At 38.7% G+C, this 21556-nt stretch overlaps 3 protein-coding genes across 20 annotated transcripts in view; 2 read left to right on the top strand and 1 right to left on the bottom strand.

Annotated features, from left to right (window-relative positions):
* P2RY12 (purinergic receptor P2Y12) overlaps positions 1 to 3122 on the top strand; it is a 48797-nt gene extending 45675 nt beyond the window's left edge. For all 6 annotated transcript variants that reach the window (XR_011648591.1, XR_011648592.1, XR_011648590.1 and 3 more), the window contains one exon: positions 1104 to 3122. Coding sequence is in view for 1 of the 6 variants with exons in the window: in XM_004465649.4 (XP_004465706.2) it covers positions 1115 to 2143 (1029 nt within the window). In the remaining 5 variants the exon portion in view is untranslated. The remainder of the gene's footprint in view (positions 1 to 1103) is intronic.
* The window catches only part of MED12L (mediator complex subunit 12L), a 377954-nt gene that overhangs the window by 99952 nt on the left and 256446 nt on the right, over positions 1 to 21556 (bottom strand). The gene's annotated exons all lie outside the window — the stretch shown is intronic.
* P2RY13 (purinergic receptor P2Y13) lies at positions 7051 to 8931 on the top strand. 2 transcript variants are annotated; one of them, XM_071214568.1, is made up of 2 exons: positions 7051 to 7125; positions 7836 to 8931. In XM_071214568.1, the coding sequence occupies exon 2, from the start codon at positions 7854 to 7856 to the stop codon at positions 8853 to 8855; it is 1002 nt and encodes a 333-aa protein (XP_071070669.1). In that variant the 5' UTR covers positions 7051 to 7125; positions 7836 to 7853; the 3' UTR covers positions 8856 to 8931. The 2 variants fall into 2 exon arrangements, with proteins under 2 accessions (XP_071070669.1, XP_071070670.1); XM_071214569.1 differs by having other exon boundaries at positions 7061 to 7125; positions 7839 to 8931.

Raw genomic sequence — 21556 nt, 5'->3', positions numbered from 1 at the left:
ATTCTTTTTTTAATTGAGATATTTGTACTTTCAACATTACTGCATCTGACACTGAGGAATAAAATTTTATGTAGAATCAATTTCATCGGTCTTTAATGAAACAGTAAGATAAATTTCATTTGAAATTTCAAGACTTAGATGTCAGGTAATACAGTCAGGTCAATTTTTAGTTTTCTTTATAGCTATCTGTTACGGTAATCACCTACAAAACCAGACAAGGACATGAATAGTTTTGTTATTTTCATTTTAGTTACCATAAAATGCTACATAAACCTAGAAAGTTGGCTCTAGCTGTTTAGAGGAATACCAAATGATGATCATACATGCAGGCTACTTCCTTAGATTTCATTGTTTTAAAATTCTACTCAGTGATAATTTTAAAAAATTTTATATAAGTTTCAAGTATACGGAACAGATTTGGGAATGAGATATACGGGGTTTAAAAATTTTTGGAAATAAAAAATCTGTGAGGCTGATTTTGGAATGATGACTGAGCAAAAAAGAGGCAGGCCATCTTCCAAGTATGAAGTAAAGTGTTTTTCTGATTAAGGACTTTATTTATTTAACAATACATTTGCCAAGATTGACTTTACACCAATTTCTTTCCACCTTGTGCTTTAAAATTCTAACAGGAAGTGATCAGTTATTTCTCCTTGGAACCTATGATGGTAAGAGAATAAAAACACATCAAGAATGGGGGTGTAGGAAACATGAACATGAATTTAAAAAAAAAAAATTAAGAGGCACAGAAATAAAGTGAGAGAAGAATAAAAAGCACAGCCCAAATATTTCTTCTTAGCTACTACATATAAACTTAAGTGGACTTATGCTTAGGATAAAAAATGTGGTGCGAGACATCCTCCACAAATAATTACAAAGCAACCATACCTTTGCATAATGTAATTCAGACTATTTTGCTAGAGATGGAATGCTTGCCAAGGTGAAATATTTTGAGTTCAAATTTTTGTGCTCCTACTAACTGCCACAAGACAGTCTGAAACTGCCATTTTTAGAGAAGACTGTCTAAGAAAGCTACATTCAGAGATAACAGTAAAATCTACTAGCTCAGATTGACAATAACCATGCCATCCTCTCTTCTCCAGGTAGCAAAGAAATGCAAGTCATCAAAAACCTCACCGCCGCGGCTGGGAACGGCAGCCTGTGCACCAGAAATTACAAAATCACCCAGGTCCTCTTCCCTCTGCTGTACACCGTCCTTTTCTTTGTTGGACTCATCACGAACTGCCTGGCCATGAGGATTTTCTTTCAAATCCGCAGTAAATCCAACTTTATTATTTTTCTTAAGAACACAGTCATTTCTGATCTTCTCATGATTCTGACATTCCCATTCAAAATCCTCAGTGATGCCAAACTGGGAACAGGACCGCTGAGAGCCTTTGTGTGCCAAGTCACCTCCGTCACATTCTATTTCACAATGTACATCAGTATTTCCTTCCTAGGACTGATAACAATTGACCGCTACCAGAAGACCACCAGGCCATTTAAATCATTCCACCCCAACAATCTCTGGGGGGCGAAGATTCTCTCTGTTGTCATCTGGGTTTTCATGTTCTTCCTCTCCCTGCCTAACATGATTCTGACCAACAGGAGGCCGACAGACAAGAACGTAGAGAAATGCTCTTTCCTCAAATCAGAGTTTGGCTTAGTCTGGCACGAAATAGTCAATTATATCTGCCAAGTCATTTTCTGGATTAACTTTTTGATTATCGTTGTATGCTATACACTTATAACCAAAGAACTGTACAGGTCATACGTAAGAACAAGGGGGCCAGGCAAAGTGCCCAGGAAAAGGGTGAGCATCAAAGTTTTCATTATCATTGCTGTATTTTTCATTTGCTTTGTGCCTTTCCATTTTGCTCGAATTCCCTACACCTTGAGCCAAACTCGGGATGTCTTTGACTGTTCGGCTGAAAATACTCTGTTCTATGTGAAAGAAAGCACGCTGTGGTTAACTTCCTTAAACGCATGCCTGGATCCGTTCATCTATTTTTTCCTTTGCAAGTCCTTCAGAAATTCCTTGATGAGTAGGTTGAAATGTCCCAATTCAGCAACATCCCCATCCCAAGAAAATAAGAAAAGAGGCCTGAATGGTGGTGATCCAGATGAAGAGACTCCAATGTAAAGAAATAAACTGAGGAAGTACATCAATCTACTAGTGTTTAGAACAAACTTAAAGGAAAGCACTATATAAAAATATTAGCACTGACTAAAGTAGCAGCTTACTTAATAACAAAGACTCTTGAAACAGACAATAGAAGACTCTAAAAGTAAATTTCACTTACTTTTCCATTATTGAAAGTTATCTTAAAGCACAGGAAAATAACCTAGCATGCAGCTGTGTAGCAAACAAACAAATGGCATCCAATCTCCCTACTGAATGACAAAACCACAGAGAATTAATGATTTGCGGTGTTTTGTGAAAGTAACTATGTAATAGTATCTACTATAATTCATTAAATGCATTATTGACCGTGTCCTTTTTTATGAATCAACTAAGGAAAAATGATCAATCTGATATAATCTTCTGACTAATAGTAATATATAAGCTATATGGACATCCTAATATTAGCCCCTTAACAAAATGCTGGCCTACTGTGATACTTCCTAAAAAATATAGGTAAGTGGGACATACGGTCAAAGAACAGTAACTATTAATTTTTAATTAACAAATACTTTTGGGATTTAAACTGACATGGGAGTTGATTGTAATGAATTTTTTTAAACTGTTCTTTAAGAAGACAGAGTTAAAGATTATCTTTGCAATAAAGAAATAGCAAAAGAAGTCATTAAAAATAAGTATTTATGCCATTCTAATACCAAAACTTATGAATATTTCCTAACATTAGAGAAATTGCCTTTACTAATATTGTGAAACTTTAATGAACAAAATGTCATTACTGATATTTACCATTATTAGCATCCATAAGATACCTTCTACTAGATCTAATGGACATTTCCCTTAGTGAGAAAAACATATTAAATTTGATTATGCAGTAGCACAGCATAACTATTAAAAAGAAAGTGATTAAATTATTTAGAATGACCTGTTTGTATTGTGAGTGTGTATAACATGAAAATTTTACATTAAATTATAAATCACACTTGTTGGAATTTCTTTGTTCAAAAATATTAGCTACTGTGAGTCAGCTCCCCATATATTCTTACATCAAACATCAAAACCCACTTTAAAACAAAAATGAAATAGCTACCAACACTGTTTTATTTCATGCTATATTGCAAAGTCTCTTCTGAAGGTGGTACGTCACATCAAGAGCATATCCTGATGAGAACAGAGGTCTGATTTATAACCTGCACTCTAATCCCACTGAAACCATATTCAATATATTTAATATATAGTTATCATTTTGACTTTCATCCTAACTGAAAGCAAATACTTCATGTTTTTTGGACTTTATATGGTATTAGTTAGTCATATAAATAGGAACTGTTCATTTTGATCCAAAAGAGAACAGAAATGGAAAGAGTAGCAGCAATAATCTGCTTATTATCTACAATACTGTAGATTATCTAAAATCCACTTATATTTCCTATGGAAAGCACTTTGGATTTTTACTGCTTCTCTGATGAGTTTGGGACCATATTACAATGCATTATCTTACTGAAAATATACAAGCTGAGGAACTGCTAATTAAACATTAGCTCTGAAAAGACGTTAACAAGACAAAGGAAAGACAATCTTGGACTTAATTATTTTGTGATAATCTTGAGAAGAAAATATTCAAATGCTGAATTCTATGGATTGCTTATATACCCATAACTTAAAGGAAAATCTTTATACAGAGTATAATTGTACTTGGTCAGGATCCTAACTAACCATACCCAAAATGATATTTGCTCAACAGGCTTTGTGGTCATGTGAACTTGTATGCACCCCAGAAAAATATGTTCTTAAATTTAATCCATTCCTATGGGCGTGAACCCAGTGTAAGCAGGACTTTTTGATGAGGTTACTTCATGTAAGAAGGTGTGGCCCACCTCAATCACGATGGGTCTTAATCCTATTACTGGAGTCCTTTACAAGCAGAGCAGAAATGCAGACAGACAGAGGCGAAAGCCACAAGGGAGTAGCCAGAAGCTGCAAACCAGTGGAATCTGGAAGAGAAGGGAGAGGCCAGAAATGGCCACCATGTGCCTTGCCATGTGCCAGAAGAACCAAGGATTGCCGGCAGCCAGCCCTAGAACACTTTCAGAAAGAAAGCATCACTTTGATGATGCCTTGATTTAGACTTTCTTTTGGCCTCAAAACCATATGCTAATAAATTCCCATTGTTTAACCCAACCCATCTAATGGTATTTGCTTGAGTAGTCTAGAAAAGTAAAATGGGTGTCATTTTTTAAAATATCTAAAATGATGTCTGATAATGATTTACAAATATAATCCTCAAAGGATTATGTATGAATGACTCCTCCACCCCTAGTCAAGTTTCCTACAATGATGGAACCTTTGATTATAAACTTCTTTGAAAAAAACTTACATTTTCAGACTCACATCTCACTTTGAGACAAAAAACTTCACAAGTCCATTAAATGTTAGGGTGACTGTTCTTTTTCATGCATCACTCAGTAACTCCCGGCTCAAGAACTCCAGAATCTGGTAAACAGTATCATGTTCATCCTACACATGGCTTCAGGCAGACAGAAGAGTGAGGTGGGTTCCAAGCATGGGCTTTGGAATCAGACTGTGTGGGTTTACAAGCAGTTTGAGTTGCACGACTATGGGCAAACTGCTTCAACTCTATGCTTCAATGTCCTCATCTGTGCAACAGGCCATAGCTATCTCTGAGGGCTGTTGCAAGTACAGTAAGGTTAAGATAATCACTTAGAACAAGACAGCTAGTGGGATTTTACTGCTCTTGATTATATTCCCTTTAAGCTCAACAGGATTTTAAATGCTCGGTTTATTTGAATTTGGCAGGCTCCTATCACCTATAACCATTCACTGTATCTTCTTTGATTCCCTCTCATCTTCCATGAGTTAGGGCAATAGTTCTAAGTGGTATTCTAGTTTGGTTTGGATTTTATTTAACAAGAAACTTACATGGCACCTACCATGTTCCAGTCACTGTACTAAGCACTTGGTGAATGTTCACTCATTTTATATTCTTAATCCTATAAAACAGATACCATGGTTTAGCTTCATTGTAAAGAAGAGTCACAGAGAGCTTAAGTAACTTGCCCCAGGGTAGATGATATCTAAGTGCTGGAATAAGGAAGTGAACATGGGGACTTCAACTCCAGACACAGTGCTCATAAGGGCTCTGCTGGGAAGCCTCTGAGATGTGCACTCAAGGGCAAAAGGCCTCCCCTAAGAACACTGGCACTTCCAGAAACTGCGGGAAAGTCGGCTAATATGTTATAAGCAAACATAAAAGACTGAATGATCTTTTGCATATTTACTAAAAACATTTTGAAACCTACCACATTTAAAAGATTAACCTTTCATTAACTCTAGAAATGGGCAGCATAAATCAGTTCCTTTTTTTTTAGTTTCCCACACTGAAGCATTTTGAAATTTGAGTGAAATGTGATTTCCAGTTTTCAAATTGTGAAATTATCTTGTACGGCATTTCCCCTGTTTGAAGATAAACTATTCTGTACCTTCATCTAGATAACTGATTTGAAGCCATAAGGGAGGCTTACAATGAATCATCTAAGAAAGACAAAATGACAAGCCCCTTTACTTAAAAAAAAAAAAAGTTGCTTGTTTTTTTCCCACTCTGCTGAGATTGATGTTTCACTTATATTCCATTACATTAATGAAATCTAGAACCTATATTTCTCAGATGAATTTGAGTCAAACACATTTCTTAGACTGTAGCACCATTGTGTATTAATCAGACATTGTACTGCTTCATAGTTTAAAACATCCAGGGGAATATGTTATTTTTATTCTCAGAATCCAGAGCCAAAGCAATCCAAAAAATTCTTCCTACATATTGTTTTTATCAGCTCTCAATTGACCCAACTCCACAATCTGGTCCAACTCTGTGGCAAAACCTAAGGGTAAGAATATGAAGTGAAACTCACCATGGAGAAGCACACACATACACCATAAGATCTCCTAATTTCCTCTTCTTCCTTTACCTGTCTGGCAAGGAAAGCTTTTGGCTACAGACAACAAGTTTCTCTTATCTAAAAGAAGCAATTATACATTTCCAAACTTGAAAGGATCTACAGAAAAAATGACACAGATCTTTGGCCCAAGAATGAGAGATGTAATCCCTGAAAACTTCTGCACTTTATATACAACATACTCAGAAAAGATTTCCAAAGGTGATTTTCTACAAAGTGAAATAGTATATCTCCATTTAATTCACTCACCACAACAATTCACTCACCATAGCAGTAAGAAGCTAACATTTTTGAGTGCTTCCTATATAATAACCAGCATCGTCTCAATGCCATTATGAAGCAAATACTATTATTAAACCCTTTAAACAGATAAGGAAACCGAGGCATAGATTCATTGAATCATATGCCTATAATCTAGTACCCAATAAATGGCTCTGGGATTCTAACTCAGTCTAATAGTCCCTATCTCTAAGACAATGTGTAATTTTATCTCAGAAATCCAAGGATCAAGAGATTAAGACAAATGTCTAAAGAAATAAAACAGACCATGCCCCTGCACACAAATCCCTAAGAAAATTAGTCTACAAGTCTGCAGAAGATGATTCTGTGTGATTCAAAGGCAAGTCATTCTTCTACTAGAGTCTAATTTGGGGCTCCATATCATTGCATTCTATCTCCTATTACTGTATACAAGAGGCACTCCATGTTGGTTGAATATGTGGATAAAGTAAACTTCAGACAAGTTGTGAGAAGACATGATAAAGAGAATTTCAAATAAACTCATGGATTCAAGTCATACTAGATTAAAAGTACTTAAGAGCTTCCCTATTAGTAAATCCCCAAAGTTTTTAATATGAAGAGTGTCTAATGGACATTAGACTTGTGAAAATGAGGAAGGAAATTTGGTATAAGAAAGCAGAACAACCACATTTGTTTCACAGGCTCTTCTTGGGCTGAACTAATGACTACCACAATCAGAAGAGACTGAGCTGACTATACTTCCAAATAAAGGTGAATTTCAAATTTTTATTACAAGTAGGTTTGCTTATCAAAGATGGAATATGCTTAATAAAAATGTGCCTTAAAATTAATACTTTAGGACAGATATTGTGTGATCTCAGTTATATAAAACAACTAGACTATACAAATTCATAGAGACAGAAAGTAGAGTACAAGCTACCAAGGGCAGAGGTTGGGATGGGAAATAGGAACTTTGTACAGTTTCTCTTTGGGATGAGGGAAAAGTGTTGACAATGGCTGGTGGTGATAGTAGCACAATATTTTGAATGTAATTCACACTAGTGAATTGTATACTCGAAAGTGGTTAAAGTGGGAAATTTTAATGTCTATATGGTAATATGATAAAAAGTTTTTAAAAGTTAACCTTCTGTTATGAGTACAATGATTAAGGTAATGTACAGCAATCTGACATGAATGATTACCTCTTTAATGGGGTTCTGTTTTACTGTCATGTCAAAAAGTAGCACTTGTCAATGGGGTAGAACCCATTATTTGGATTTCATAAGGATCTGTTTATTGTACTTAACAAGTAATGGTACAGTTAAAAGTACCCAAACTGTATTACATGCTTTAAAAATTCCTTCCAGAAACATGTGCCATAGTGTTAATATGCTACAAACCTAGTCTGTTTTAAAAACAGCATTGACAAATGATGAAGCGCTTCTGGTTTTACTTCGTTTGTGTATGTGTTCTGTCTCTAGCAGCTGACACTGGAAACCATGAACGCCACGGCAGAGGCGGCTTTCAACAGGTCTGAGCGCTGCCCCAGAGACACGCGGGTAGCACAGCTGGTGTTTCCAGTGCTCTACACGGGAGTTTTCTTTGCCGGCTTCCTGCTGAACACCTTGGCCCTGTGGGTGTTCACTCACATCCCCAGTTCCTCCACCTTCATCGTCTACCTCAAAACCACTTTGGTGGCGGACCTGATAATGACGCTGACGCTTCCATTCAAAATCCTCTCGGACTCGCACCTCGGGCCCTGGCAACTCCGCGGCTTCGTGTGCCGTTTCTCTGCCGTCATCTTTTATGAGACCATGTATGTGGGCATCGTACTGCTGGGCCTCATAGCCTTTGACAGATTCCTCAAGATCATCAGACCTTTTGGAAAGTTTTTTGTGCAAAAACCTGCTTTTGCAAAAACAGTCTCAGCCCTCATCTGGCTCCTTTTGTTCCTCATGTCCTTGCCAAATATGATCTTGAGTAACAAGGAAGCAACCCCATCCTCTGTGAAAAAGTGTGCCTCCTTGAAGAGCCCTCTGGGGCTGAAATGGCATCAAGCGGTGAATTATATATCCCAGTTTATTTTCTGGATTGTTTTCGTTCTGATGCTTCTGTTTTACACGGTAATTGCAAAAAAAGTATACAATTCTTTTAGAAAATCCAAAAGTAAGGACAGCAGAAGCAACAAAAAGCTGGAAGGTAAAGTATTTGTTGTCATAGCTGTCTTCTTTATTTGCTTTGCCCCATTTCATTTTGCCAGAATCCCATATACTCAGAGTCAAACCAACAATAAGACCGACTGTAAGTTACAAAATCAACTGTTTATTGCTAAGGAAACAACGCTCTTTTTGGCAGCAACTAACATTTGTATGGATCCTTTAATATACATATTCTTATGTAAAAAATTCACAGAAAGATTACCTTGTATGAGAGGGAAAAAGACTACAGCATCAAGCCAAGAAAATCATAGTAGTCAGACAGACAATATAACCCTAAGCTGACAATTTTAGCTTTATTTACTGAGGAGACTTCAAAAAGATAATTTATTTGGAAATAAAACTTAAGCAATAAAAGAAATACGCTTTCTTATGTTTTATTATACTCCCGTACAGAAAGGATTATAAAGATCTTAATTCCACATAGACCTTTTCATCATTAGAATGATTATCATCAAGAGAATGCAGTGGAAAGTAAACAGCCACTAGAGGTCATTGTTTCAAGAACACTCCTAATTTGGAAAACGTTTTATTATGACTAAATGCAGATCCCAAAATACCTTTGCACATTCTTATACACACATAATCTGAATGACACTATTGCTTTTGTATCCCACAAATGTCGAGACACTTGCTGATTTAAAACAAATAACAACTAAAACAAGAACCCTCCCAAGTCTTTTGGTGGAAGATGAAGGTAAAGGGTGAAAGTATACTATGTATGAAGAGACTGGGCATCCAAAGGAGGTGAGAAAGGTCTCTGAAATCCTGGATGAAGGAGATGTAATTATAAAGAGCCTTGCCCCAAATTATCAAAATATGCTATAGAAGACACAGGCACCATTATTTAAGTACATGAAATATTATAGTATAGAAATTTGTTTACATGCTAGAGTGTGCACAATTTAAGGACCCAGGAATGGTGCGTTCTCACTCTTCAGTATTCTCTCTCTGCCAACAATGGTGGTGGGATATGCCATGTACTCAGCAAAATCTTCCTGGCCTACACCTGCCCCTTTCCAGAAGTTTATCCAGAACATTCCCCAGCTCATTCCCCTGTCTCTCATCCTGGTTGAAAATTATTCCTTCCACTCATTGGCTATGTCTTCAAGCTCTTAGCAGTTTTTTTTAACAACATTCCCCAAAGACAGGTTTCTTAGAGACAGAAAATATGCCATGCTTGCTTAGTTTCTTTCACAATATTCCTACAGACTACAGATTCTAAATGTTTTAAATAGAATGTGTCATTATTATGCCATTTTTTGTATGCACAGAGATGGAATTGCTGACCCACAATCAGTAATATCCATTTTGGAGGTTGTTTCAAAGGATGGTGTCCTATTGGTACTTAACTACCACCACTGTTTTTAATGGTTCCCTTTACGATTCAACGAAAGAAAAATAAGATTCTCTCTGATTCTGCATGCTGATCTATATCATCTGGAGAAAATGCATAAAGGCTTGATTATGCTCTGGAAATCTGCCACTAGCTCCAACACTACCAGAGCATGGTGAATGAAGATCAGGCCTCTTTCCATGACGTCAAAAGTCTTGAGAGCCCTGAACTTACCTACTTTTCTGGGTTCATCTTCTAACTGACTATCCACCCACCATCCAACCCCCTGCATAAATTTGTACCTGCCAGACATACCAAGCTCCTTTTGCCCCTGAGCCACTGTCCATGTAAATTTCCCTCTCACCTTGGAAAACTCTTATGATCCTGTGAGACCTTAAGTTGCCTTCACCTAGTCCATGGAGTCTCACCAGGTAACCTCCCACCATCACTTCAAATCCAATCACACCCTCATGTGTCTATTATTGCCTCAATTATGTACTTATCACACTGCTTTGAAATCACTTGCTCACACATGTATCTACTCTTTTAATAACCTATGCACACTTTTGAAGGTAGAGGCTGTCTCTCATTACACAATCAATAAATGGTTGATGAAATAAACTGAACTGGTTTTCTGTTTATGTACTCGAGAAGCAAGTGGGAAAAACAATTCTCATTAATGTTTTTATTACCAAATGGTGATATAAATTTCTTAAATGAAAGCTCAAGTTCTTTTCAGTTGCTGTCCTATGCATATGAGGGGTCCTGGGAAAGGAGGGGAGGGTCCCTCAGCGTTATTAGTGAATAATCATGAAGGAAGCAGGATTACTAAATAGGACATGTGTAGCTTAGGGGATAATGTCCATCAACATTATTTATAGTTACTGACAAAATGTTTTAGTTATGCACTTTCCATTTCATTTATGTAAAATGTGTAACTGTCGCATATTAAAGATATGCAACTCTCCTTTAGAAACTCTCCTTTAGAAAATACTTCTGATAGCTGACTTTCATTCCCTCAAATTAAAAAATTAAATCATGGTAACTATTAGAAGGGCATTAAATCCATACTACTTTTACTGAGGGCATTACACAATCATGAGTAGACTGTAATACTCTTTCAACAACACTGTAATATTGTAAGTAATTAAATTTACGCCATCCTTGTTAAAATAAGGGACCTATACTTGGTGGTGTACCTATGTATTTTATCTCTAATGACACTTTAAACAAACTGAATGGGTGTTGCTAATGCGGAAGATTTTAAAAAAGAAAATGTCAAGTTAAAATTTCAATAGCAAATCTATCTTCCATAAACATGAAAACTTTTTTCTAGGATAATATTGCCATCAGTAGTAGAGTGATTGATCTGTAGAATGAAATAATCTAACCAAGTACTTGGAAAAGAGGCATATTAGAGATTCTTAAAGTCACAGTCACAAAATGAAAAGCTACCATTTGAGAACTTTGTAAATTAGCAATCACAAACACTAAACTCTAGAATAAGCTTATGGAGCAGGATGCTATTCCATGGACATAAATTATACACCCAAGAGGGTAAAAAAAAAAAAAAGAAGAAGAAGAAGAAGAAGAAAAAATAGCACCTTTGATAAGAGCATATGAGCTTGGAACACAATTTGGGGCTTTTTGTCAAGAGCTAAAAATCCAATTATTTTTACTGAATAACAGAATAAGGTCTTCTGAATATAGTGGTGGTGTGGGGGGGGGGGGGGGGGGGAGGGAGTGCAGCAGCTATACACACACAGATTTCTTGAGAAACCAAGAAAAAGTACTATAGAGATGGAAGAGTTATTGAAATAATGTGAATGCCCAACTCAAGATGTTAGGAAGCTGATTAAATCAGAATCTATAGAAGAATTATTAATTAAATCTTACTAATTCCATTACTTTAGAGATTCCATATCCATCTAAAAAGCCGTCCCTCTATAACTTTCTAAAGTGTTTTTTCTAAAAAAAAGTCTGTCCAGGTGAGCTGTATTCCTCCATCAAGCTGTCAAATTAAAATCCACATGGTTCTTAACAGAACGAAACCTACAGAGCAGGAAAGCCCAAATCAAGCAGTTTCTAATCTCTAAAATGCACTGATTAGAAGATAGCAGATACCTGAAGTGCTTAGAAACAACTCAACATTTTAAATTTCACAAGAAAACAATATTGTAGGTAATACGGATACATAGCACATGTGTTAAGTCAATCATTCTCCTACATTAGTAGTGGGCATCACGATCACTCGAGGGCTTCTTAAAACACAGGCTGCTGTGCCCGCTCCCAGAATTTCTGGTTCAGTAGGTCTAGGCTGGGACCTATGAATCTGCATTTCCACAAGCTGCCAGGTGACGGTGAGGCTACAGCTCTAGCCTACACATTAAGGACCACTGTACCGCTGCACCACTGTTCCCTGAGCTTCACTCACACCGCCACAAAGGCGGATTCACAGCACAGCCCTCCAGGACACGGGAACTGTCCAGGGACACAGAGCAGGGCATACAAACCAAATGCCAGGAGAAGACGAAAATTGTTCAGAAGAAAAGCAGTGAGTGTGGCAGGCACGAAGGCCACCTGGACAGCTCATGCCCTGCTTAAAGCTCACACTATTCACTGCTAAATGTTGCCATGGAAGGGAATTTGGGCCAAGGGTTGCTGGCTAGCAGTAACTGCAGTAATAAAACCAGCAACAACAAAAACACCACCTATAACTTACTATTTATTTTGTACCAGGCAAGTATACAAAAAGCTTTAAGTATATCATCTCACTTAATAATCCCAGGAAACCTATAATGTGCTATTATTATTTCCATTTTAGAGATAAAGGAGTTGAGAAACAGAGGTTAAGTAATTGTACTCGGTCACACAGATTCCAAGTAGGAGACGTGGGACTTAACTCAGGGTCTAATTATGATCCTAGATTCTTAAGCACTCTATTTACACTTTAGATCTTCTAATGTTCTCAAGAGAATTCATAAATCCAGTCTCCAACATTTCTGGATATTTTGAAAACTTCCAAAGACACCCCCACATTCTCTGACCCTGTACAAACAAAAGACTCACGTGTGGGCTGTAACCAGTTCAGGTGCTAACAGCCCTGACCTGGAATTGCAAGAGCCTCACAGCAGCTTAAACCAGCAGCTTGTACTCACTGACGGAATACCTGCTGTGTGTGACGTGTAACATACTTTACAAGGATTGTCTTCTTTCTAATTCTCGCTATGACCCTATCATACAGATATTACTAGGCTCCTAGTTGGAAAACATGTGGAAAAATAAGGTATAAAGAGAATGATACCTTGTCGCTGGTGCACATCACCCAACCAGCAAACAAGGACAGAGTTGGGACTGGAACCCAGGCTGGCGGCCCTCAGACAAGCACCTCCAACACCCTGCTATATGGCCTTCCTGTCATTCAGGCTAAGCAGAATTCCAGAATTGCTCAACGGCTGGCATCAAGCCCCCGCAATGAGAATGGTACAGAGGTGGCTCCTGGAGGGAGAAGGAATGGTCTCCACGTAAACGAGCTTCGATAACTTCATGGGTATGAATGGTTTAATTGAGGCACGCTAAGAGTACTCCGTAGGTCTCTACAGCACAACAAAGCTTTTGAGAGGAGTAATATCTCAAAGAGAGAGCCATTTGTTCATTTCATCCTTCATTCTTTCAATGTCTGCTTGGGTGCAGGGTCCTGGGACCCTGGAAGGTACACACTGGTAAAAGATACAGACCATAAAAATGAGCCCAAACATGGCAAGCTGCATGAAAACCACAAACAATGCACCACAGAAGCACAAAGGCAGAGGCAGTCAATATCAAATGATTCACAGGAATGTGAAATTTGAACTGGGCCTTGATGGAAAAAGACCATTTGTAGAGGAAAACTGCAGTGCAATAAGCAGTTGTGAGGAAGCTCAGACAAGGATGAGCACTGTGGTGCAGCTAGAGCATGAGGGGGTAGGGGGGACCTGAGGCTGTGGCTTGGGAACACAGAAGAGGGGCCTGGGAATTGAGGACGGGATCCTCTGGTGGAGAACTGGATTCACCAGTGAGCCAGCGAAGGCTTCTGGTGTGAAGAACTGAATGTTCTAGACTGCGCATTAAGAAAATGCATTTGCCAGTATTGGGATGATTCTGGATTGCAGGGACAGCCACTGAGATCCATTAAAGAAGTCTTCAGAGATCCATTAAAGAAGTCTTCTGTCTAGGCAGGCAGAAGCAAAGGAGAGAAAATCTGTCAGGGACCTTAAAGACCTTCTCAGGGGTAGGTTAGTTGACAGTCCAAGAGCACTGAAGAGTGGGGGGATTATATATCAAATATATGTGATTAATATGCAAACCATATTCTCAATGGGGCCCATAACCCCACAACTTCCCTTCTTCCCAGATGAGAGTCATTGTTCTGGAGATGACTTGGAGATCAAGGAAGAAGGCCAAGAAGGAGATTTTGGGCATGGTGAATTCAAGGTATCCTTGAGAGAGCTTGGTCAAAGAGTCTAGCCAGGGGAAGGTAGTATGAATCCAGAACTCTAAAGACCCCTGTCTTGCTTAGGCTAGGTATGAGGCCTAAGCAATAATCTTTTCTGAGACATGAAGAAAATAAGGAATGAGATAATCACAAAGGTCATGTTGCACAAGTCTCATGGATAGAGCAGACTGAAAACTGAAAAAGAACTGGGAAGATGCCTGGATTTAGGGGGAACTAACAAAATAAACGTAGAAATGAGAAGTCCAGTGTACTGAAAACCAAGGAAAAGAGAGATTCAAGGAGGAAATGGTAATCAACAGAATCAGACACTCTGGACAGGCCAAAGGCAGTGATGAATCTATAATTAGGGAGGTCAAAGCTAATTTTAAGGAGGAGAGCCATAGTTTGTGAATGGGAAGTGAAAAAGTAGAAGTAACAGCTGTTACACCAACCGGGCTTTTTGCAAGGTTTCTAAGGACAGGTAAAATAAGCAGCTCCTTCCTGTGCTCGGCAATGCAGGGTGCAAGGGTGCCGTGTGACCTACCAAAGAGAGCAGAGGTGCAATATCAAAGCGTTGGGTGTAACCACACACGGCACCAGGGCCCAGCCTCCTCAAAAAACTAGTGTGCCAACATTTCATTCGTCCATGTTACCTGGGTTTGTGATATCCCTGATCCCCTTTCTAGCATACATTATTTATAGGGGGAAAAAAAGGATGGATGGGGACAAGACAGGGAGAAATCGGGAAGAGAGAGAAAAGAAAAAGGAGAAAAGGGGAGAAGAGAAGAGAGAGAAAATGGTAGGAATGTAAGTTGATCAGGGAAGCGGACTTGGCCCAGTGGTTAGGGCGTCCATCTACCACATGGGAGATCCGCGGTTCAAACCCTGGGCCTCCTTGACCCGTGTGGAGCTGGCCCATGCGCAGTGCTGATGCGCGCAAGGAGTGCTCTGCCATTCAGGGGTGCCCCCGTGTAGGGGAGCCCTATGTGCAAGGAGAGCAGCCCAGCATGAAAGAAAGTGCAGCCTGCCCAAGAATGGCGCCGCACACACGGAGAGCTGATGCAGCAAGATGACACAACAAAAAGAAACACAGATTACCATGCCACTGACAACATGAAGCAAATGGACACAGAGAACAGACAACTGGGGGGGGGGGCGGAATTAAAGGGGAGAGAAATAAATAAAAATAAATAAATAGATAAGTAAATAAGCTGATCAGATGGGGAATAATAATAAAAGGGGGAAAAAAGAAGAATATAAAAAAGAAAGAGAAACTGAATCTAAACCAGAATAAGTAGGTAAATCAGTTTTTTTTTTTTAATTCCATACCTCACTCAGCATGTGAATTTTTGCCCTTCGAACATCCTGGGATACAGGAATAGAATTCCTACTTTGTTTATGTACTTCAGTTTAAACATGAGATGCTTATACATGACCTTCCCAGTAGTAATCAATCACAGGCAATTTTTTCTAATGCATTTTTTGGGGGGAAGATTTTAATTTTTCATTTATTCTCTCCCCCACACTTGTCTACTCTGTGTCCACTCGCTGTGTGTTCTTCTATGCCCGCCTTCATTCTTATCAGCAACATCCAGAATCTGTGTCTCTTTTTGTTGTGTCATTTTGCCGTGTCAGCTCTCCATGTGTGCGGCGCCATTCCTGGGCAGGCTGCACTTTTTTTTGCTTGGGGTGGTTCTCCTTACCTGGTGCACTCCTTGCGCCCATCAGCACTGCGCGTGGGCCAGCTCACCACATGGGTCAGGAGGCCCTGGGTTTGAACCCTGGACCTCCTATGTGGTAGGTGGACACTCTTATCAGTTGAGCCACATCCACTTCCCTGATGCACCTTTATAGCTTTAAGAAATGTATTAGCTCTCTATATTAAATTTACATCATATATATATATACACCATGCTACCTTATTTTTTATTCTTTTTACTTTATTTAAATGAGCAATTGAATTTCCTAAAACTGAAAATGCCCAAACAGCTACGAGTGAATGAAGCATTAATCAGAGAATGGGGACCCTGCTGAGACTACCTCCATTCCTCCCACCCACATCTACTGGCCGCTGCTTTCACAATTTCAGAGTCTGGAATAATTTAGTTATAATCTCCTTTTCAAGAAAGCCTTTTAGGGAAAACAACTGACATGGGAAAATGTAAAAAGCACTTCAAGCGATCATAGCTTCATCATTAAAAGAAAATTGGGGAGGGGGGGGGGCGGGGAAGCAGATGTGGCTCAAGCAATTGGGCTCCCGACTACAATATAGGAGGTCCAGGGTTCAAAACCCAGGACCTCCTGGTGAAGGCGAGCTGGCCCGCACAGGAGTGCTGCCCCACACAGGAATGTAGGCCCACATGGAGAGTGGGCACAGCAAGATGACACAACAAAGAGAGACACAGAGGAGAGACAATAAGAGACGCAGCAGACAAGGGAGCTGAGATGGCAGAAGAGAATAATCACCTCTCTTCCACTCTGGAAGGTCCCAGGATCGGTTCCTGGAGCCTCCTGGTGAGAACACAAGCAGACACATAAGAACACACACTGAAAGTAAACAAAGAGCAGACATTGGAAGGAGGGGGGAGAAACAAATAAATATTTAAATAAAAGAAAACTGGGAGCTTTTGGAGGGTAAACAAAATATTATAGATATACCTTGACTTCTGAGTTCAGGAGTATTTCAATTATTAATCATCCCAACTTCACCATTCATAGACATCCCCACTCATTCACTGCTCATTCTCCCTCTGCCATCTTACAAAAACAGCTCCTAACTAAGTTCCAGCAAGTTCCAAACACTGAAGTCGCAATATGCCCTGTATGTGGTATCTCATTTAAGCTTGAAAACCTTGTTAAGGAAGGCACACCCATGCTCATTTTTTCAGAAGAAACTGAGGCTCAGATATATTACTGAGTATGTTATAAAATAAAAAGGCTCCTAGACGGAGACACAGTAATCCCAATCAGTGTCTGTCTGATCCCAGGGACTGGGCTCTTGTCAAGGTCTCCCTATGGGCTCTCACATGCAAGATTTCGAGGCAACAGAAGGCATTTAGTTGCCCAGCACAGGAGAGAAGCAGGATGGGGGGAATGTTCAGATGTAGGCATATCTCCATACTCAATCTCCAAACAATCCCTCCTCTTGACTCAACCACTACAAGTGAAGCTCTTACACCAGAAAAAGGCAAGTGCTCTAGATAAAGCAGACTTAAAAGATCCTGTGTTTAATCTGCTATTTGAAATGACTTGTTATTCAAGCACAGGGCACCAAAGACACCACCCTCACCAAAAGAATATTGCAGGGTTTGTAATCATTATACTCAGCACTTCTTCTCAGCCTCTGGATGTGGGCCACAATTAGAACGGTTTTTGTGCACAGAGAGAAGTGTGAAGGTTTTGCTACTAAGTTTGTTTTTTTGTTCTGGCTACATGAGCAAAAAAAATGGCATTCACAACAGATCACCTTGAGCTCTGCTTCAGTTAGGTCCCTCCTTATCTCTGTGATGATGAGTTCATGTACAGGAAAGGACTACATTGTTAAATGTATACTTTCCTTTTAAAAGAAATGGATACATCTGAGGTTATTATGAGAGAGAATTATGAGATTACAACACAAACGCTATGACCACCAACACTGGAGAAGGAGACACTGTAACCAGGTCCAAGCTGGTGAAGAGAAATTAAACAAAGAAGGACGGAAAGAGGAAAAAGTTATGTATAAGGGAGAAATTACTAGGAGAACAAGATCAGCCTTGGTAAAGTATTCTATCCAGGACTGAGATACTTAACTTTACCTAATTTTCATTCCTTGGGAGGTGTTTGAAATACATTCTCTCCTTGAGTTCGTCTGCATCTTTAAGACAATATTTTGAAAAATCAACAATGTTATGGAAATTCTCATACAAATTTATGTCATTAAATGAGAACCCTCACTTGACTTAAGTCAAGACAAGTTTAGTGAATTGTGCAACATCACAAAAGAAAAGTTAGTTTGGATCTCCTTAATTTGCAATTGTGATTATGTACTAGGCCTATGTCCAAAAAACAAGATTACCCATTCCTACTTGAGTTCAAAATTCCAATCCACATAGTAAACTTCAGGCTAATCCATCAAACTGACTTGGAAACTTTAAAAGAGCATTCCCTTGTTACATATCCCACAGCATGGACCTAGCAAATACAGATTTGAATCAATCTCCCAAAGTCCATCCAGGAGATGAAACAAAAATTAAATTAAAAAGCAAAGGGATTGAGAAGGAGCTGTGGCTTAATCAGTTGGGCTGCTGCCTACCATATGGGAGGCCCTGGTTTGCGTGCCAGGGCCTCCTTGTGAAAGGAAAGCTTGCCCACATGCTGCAGAGAGCCCTCGCCCTAAGAAGACAACAAAACTAAACACAATGTGTGATCACTGCCTGAATTCTGCATCGGAAGACTTATAAGGAATGTGTTTAGGAAACTGGCAAAATTTTAATATGTATTGAATATTTTAAAATATTGTTTCAACATTACTCTCGAGTGATAGTAGTATTGTAATTATACTGAACAATACTATTGGTTCTTAGGAAATATATGTTGAAGCAGTTATGGTTGAGGTATCTGTCACAATGTCTGCAATTTCAAACAGGTCAAAAATATACATATATGTATTTGCATGCGAGTCAGCCCCTCTGCATATAGAAATAGAAAGTGTATGTGAAAGATGCTAATATAAATCTAGTGAACTATTCTTTTTACTTTTGTGTAGATTCAAAAATCTTTCCAAGTAAATTAAGAAGGAAAAGTGTCATACAATTTTAAAGAAATGTGAAAAAAAAATTTTTTTTGACCATAAATACATATCCCAAGATGCTGTCCTGCATTTAAAATAAATTTGGGTTTTGTAATGGCTAAATGATATTATTAAAAGGAGCTTCCCAGCATTTAAGAGGATCATCCAATGAAGCAGCAATGTAATCATTGTTATAAAATCTCCTGGGTTTTTATGAAATGTGAGCCTTGCTATAAAAATCAGCAGGAAAAAAATTATGCAGGTTTACCTTTCGATGATTTGAACAATAATAAAGTTACAGGTTGGTTTTTGCTGCTCTTTTCATCAAAGCCTTACACTTTCTTCATGACTAAGCATGTACTACTTCCCTTTTTGAATGTTAGGTAATACCAGCTTTAACAAGCTCTGACTTGAGAATGGCATAACACGCTTTAAGACTAATGCACAAAGGTTGCCTCGTGTTAACTTTTTCATTGCTAGATTTAATTTGCATTACCAGCCAAAGGAGCACTTAAAACAGACCAAGCTGACGGTTATGCTACTGTCCCCAGACACTGTTTACCAACTTATCAAGGAAGGGAAAAGCCTATTCAATCCCTCCGCCATCCCCGTGGGAGGCGAACAGGGGGGCAAAGATGGGACACCAGCTCCTCCCTTTTCCTTCAGATCTTTACAAATAACCAACCCACAGAGAATCAGGGCTACAATGCAATTAGGCTTAAATAGGAAAAACTCACTGATCCTTCTTCAAACTTAGAAGGGCCCGCCGTGCACAGGGCTTTTTCAGATTTTCTAAAAGGTTCTCGAAACCAGGTAATATAATTCTGAATCTAATTATCTGCCTTTCAAATTCAAGCTAGAAAAGTATATAAAAATCATTATCAACACCACTCTTCAAAGGATAGGCATTTACTTTAAAGTGAAAACAAGGTTATAGGTTGTATTAAAATGTAAGGTAGGGAAGTGGACTTGGCCCAGTGGTTGGGGCGTCCGTCTACCACATGGTAGGTCCGCGGTTCAAACCCCGGGCCTCCTGGCCTGTGTGGAGGTGGCCCACGCGCAGTGCTGATGCGCACAAGGAGTGCCCTGCCACGCAAGGGAGTCCCACGCGCAAGAAGTGCGCCCCGTAAGGAGAGCCGCCCAGCACAAAAGAAAGTTCAGCCTGCCCAGGAATGGTGCCCCACACAAGGAGAGCTGGCACAACAAGATGACGCAACAAAAAGAAACACAGATGCCCATGCCTCTGACAACAACAGACGGGGACAAAACAGACAACTAGGGCAGGGGGGAGAAGGTGAGAGAAATAAATAAATAAATAAATCTTTTTTTTAAAATGTAAGGTAGGTAAGAAAACTGCCTTTTTTTCTTTTAACAGACGCTTATGAAATATCTATTGAAATAAGTTTCTAATATGTGGTGATTTAATATACAACGGTGGAAATTTGGGATGATAGAACTTCCAGGGAAGGTCTTTGCTCAGCTCAACATGCTTTTAAGGAGATTATCACACATGCTGTCCCCTTGATTGATGCTTTTAAAAAAACTTGGAAGTTAACTGTCCTGGCAGTAAGTTTTCTCATTGTGACCAGTACATCATTTCTTACTTATGTTTCACATGACAAAACCACACAATGCTCATTCCAAGAAATACAAGTCTCTCAAACTAAGGGCTACATGGCATAACTCTCCCCTTGAAAATGAAAGGAACCGGCCTCAAATGCTGAAAGGGAAATCCATGTGGAACAAGTACAAAATGGCATAAGGAAGAGTCAAACCTATGACACAAAGGACTGTTCACAAATAAGGAAAATGCTTATAAGGCTGAGTCATTGTTAAGTTGGCTAGCATACGTTCAGAGATCTTTACTAGGGTTAGCTACTCAGGCATATAAAATACTTAATCTACCTATTTAGAATGGAAAAGCATTAAAATTATCATTTAATCTTTTTTAATGTTCAGGACAAAGCAAAAGAAATATCATTGTTATCCAATTATTGGTATTTAAGTTTAACACACATTCATTTTTCTGTACAAATGGACAAAAAAACTGGTAAACACGTATCACTGCCTTAAGGCATTAGCAGACACTAAGTAGTACTTATTATTGATGTACCAAATTAAAAAAAGTTTCCACATTTGATTATTATTTTCATTCATGATATTTACAAATTTCAATTCCATTTGGTGAAATTTTATTTTTTTAGTTCACTTGTTTGAATGGTACACTCAAGAAAATATCCATTTCTTCCAGATATTTTTATAAGAAGTTCTAAAATTATTTACAACTAAGAAAAAGTGATTTGATTATATAAATGTCATTGTGGGATGAGTTTTTAAAATAATAAAACAAGTCCCCTTGTGTTGTGTTGAACAATGGATTTCAAGGGATTCAGTGAAACTACCTC

This window comes from Dasypus novemcinctus, chromosome 4, assembly GCF_030445035.2.
Source record: "Dasypus novemcinctus isolate mDasNov1 chromosome 4, mDasNov1.1.hap2, whole genome shotgun sequence".
Classification (NCBI taxonomy): Eukaryota; Metazoa; Chordata; class Mammalia; order Cingulata; family Dasypodidae; genus Dasypus; species Dasypus novemcinctus.
This window is presented reverse-complemented; position numbering and strand designations above follow the sequence as displayed.

What these genes read in the sequence shown, in the direction of transcription:
- P2RY13 (XM_071214568.1), top strand. Translation starts at nt 7,854, where the DNA reads ATGAACGCCACGGCAGAGGCGGCTTTCAACAGGTCTGAGCGCTGCCCC.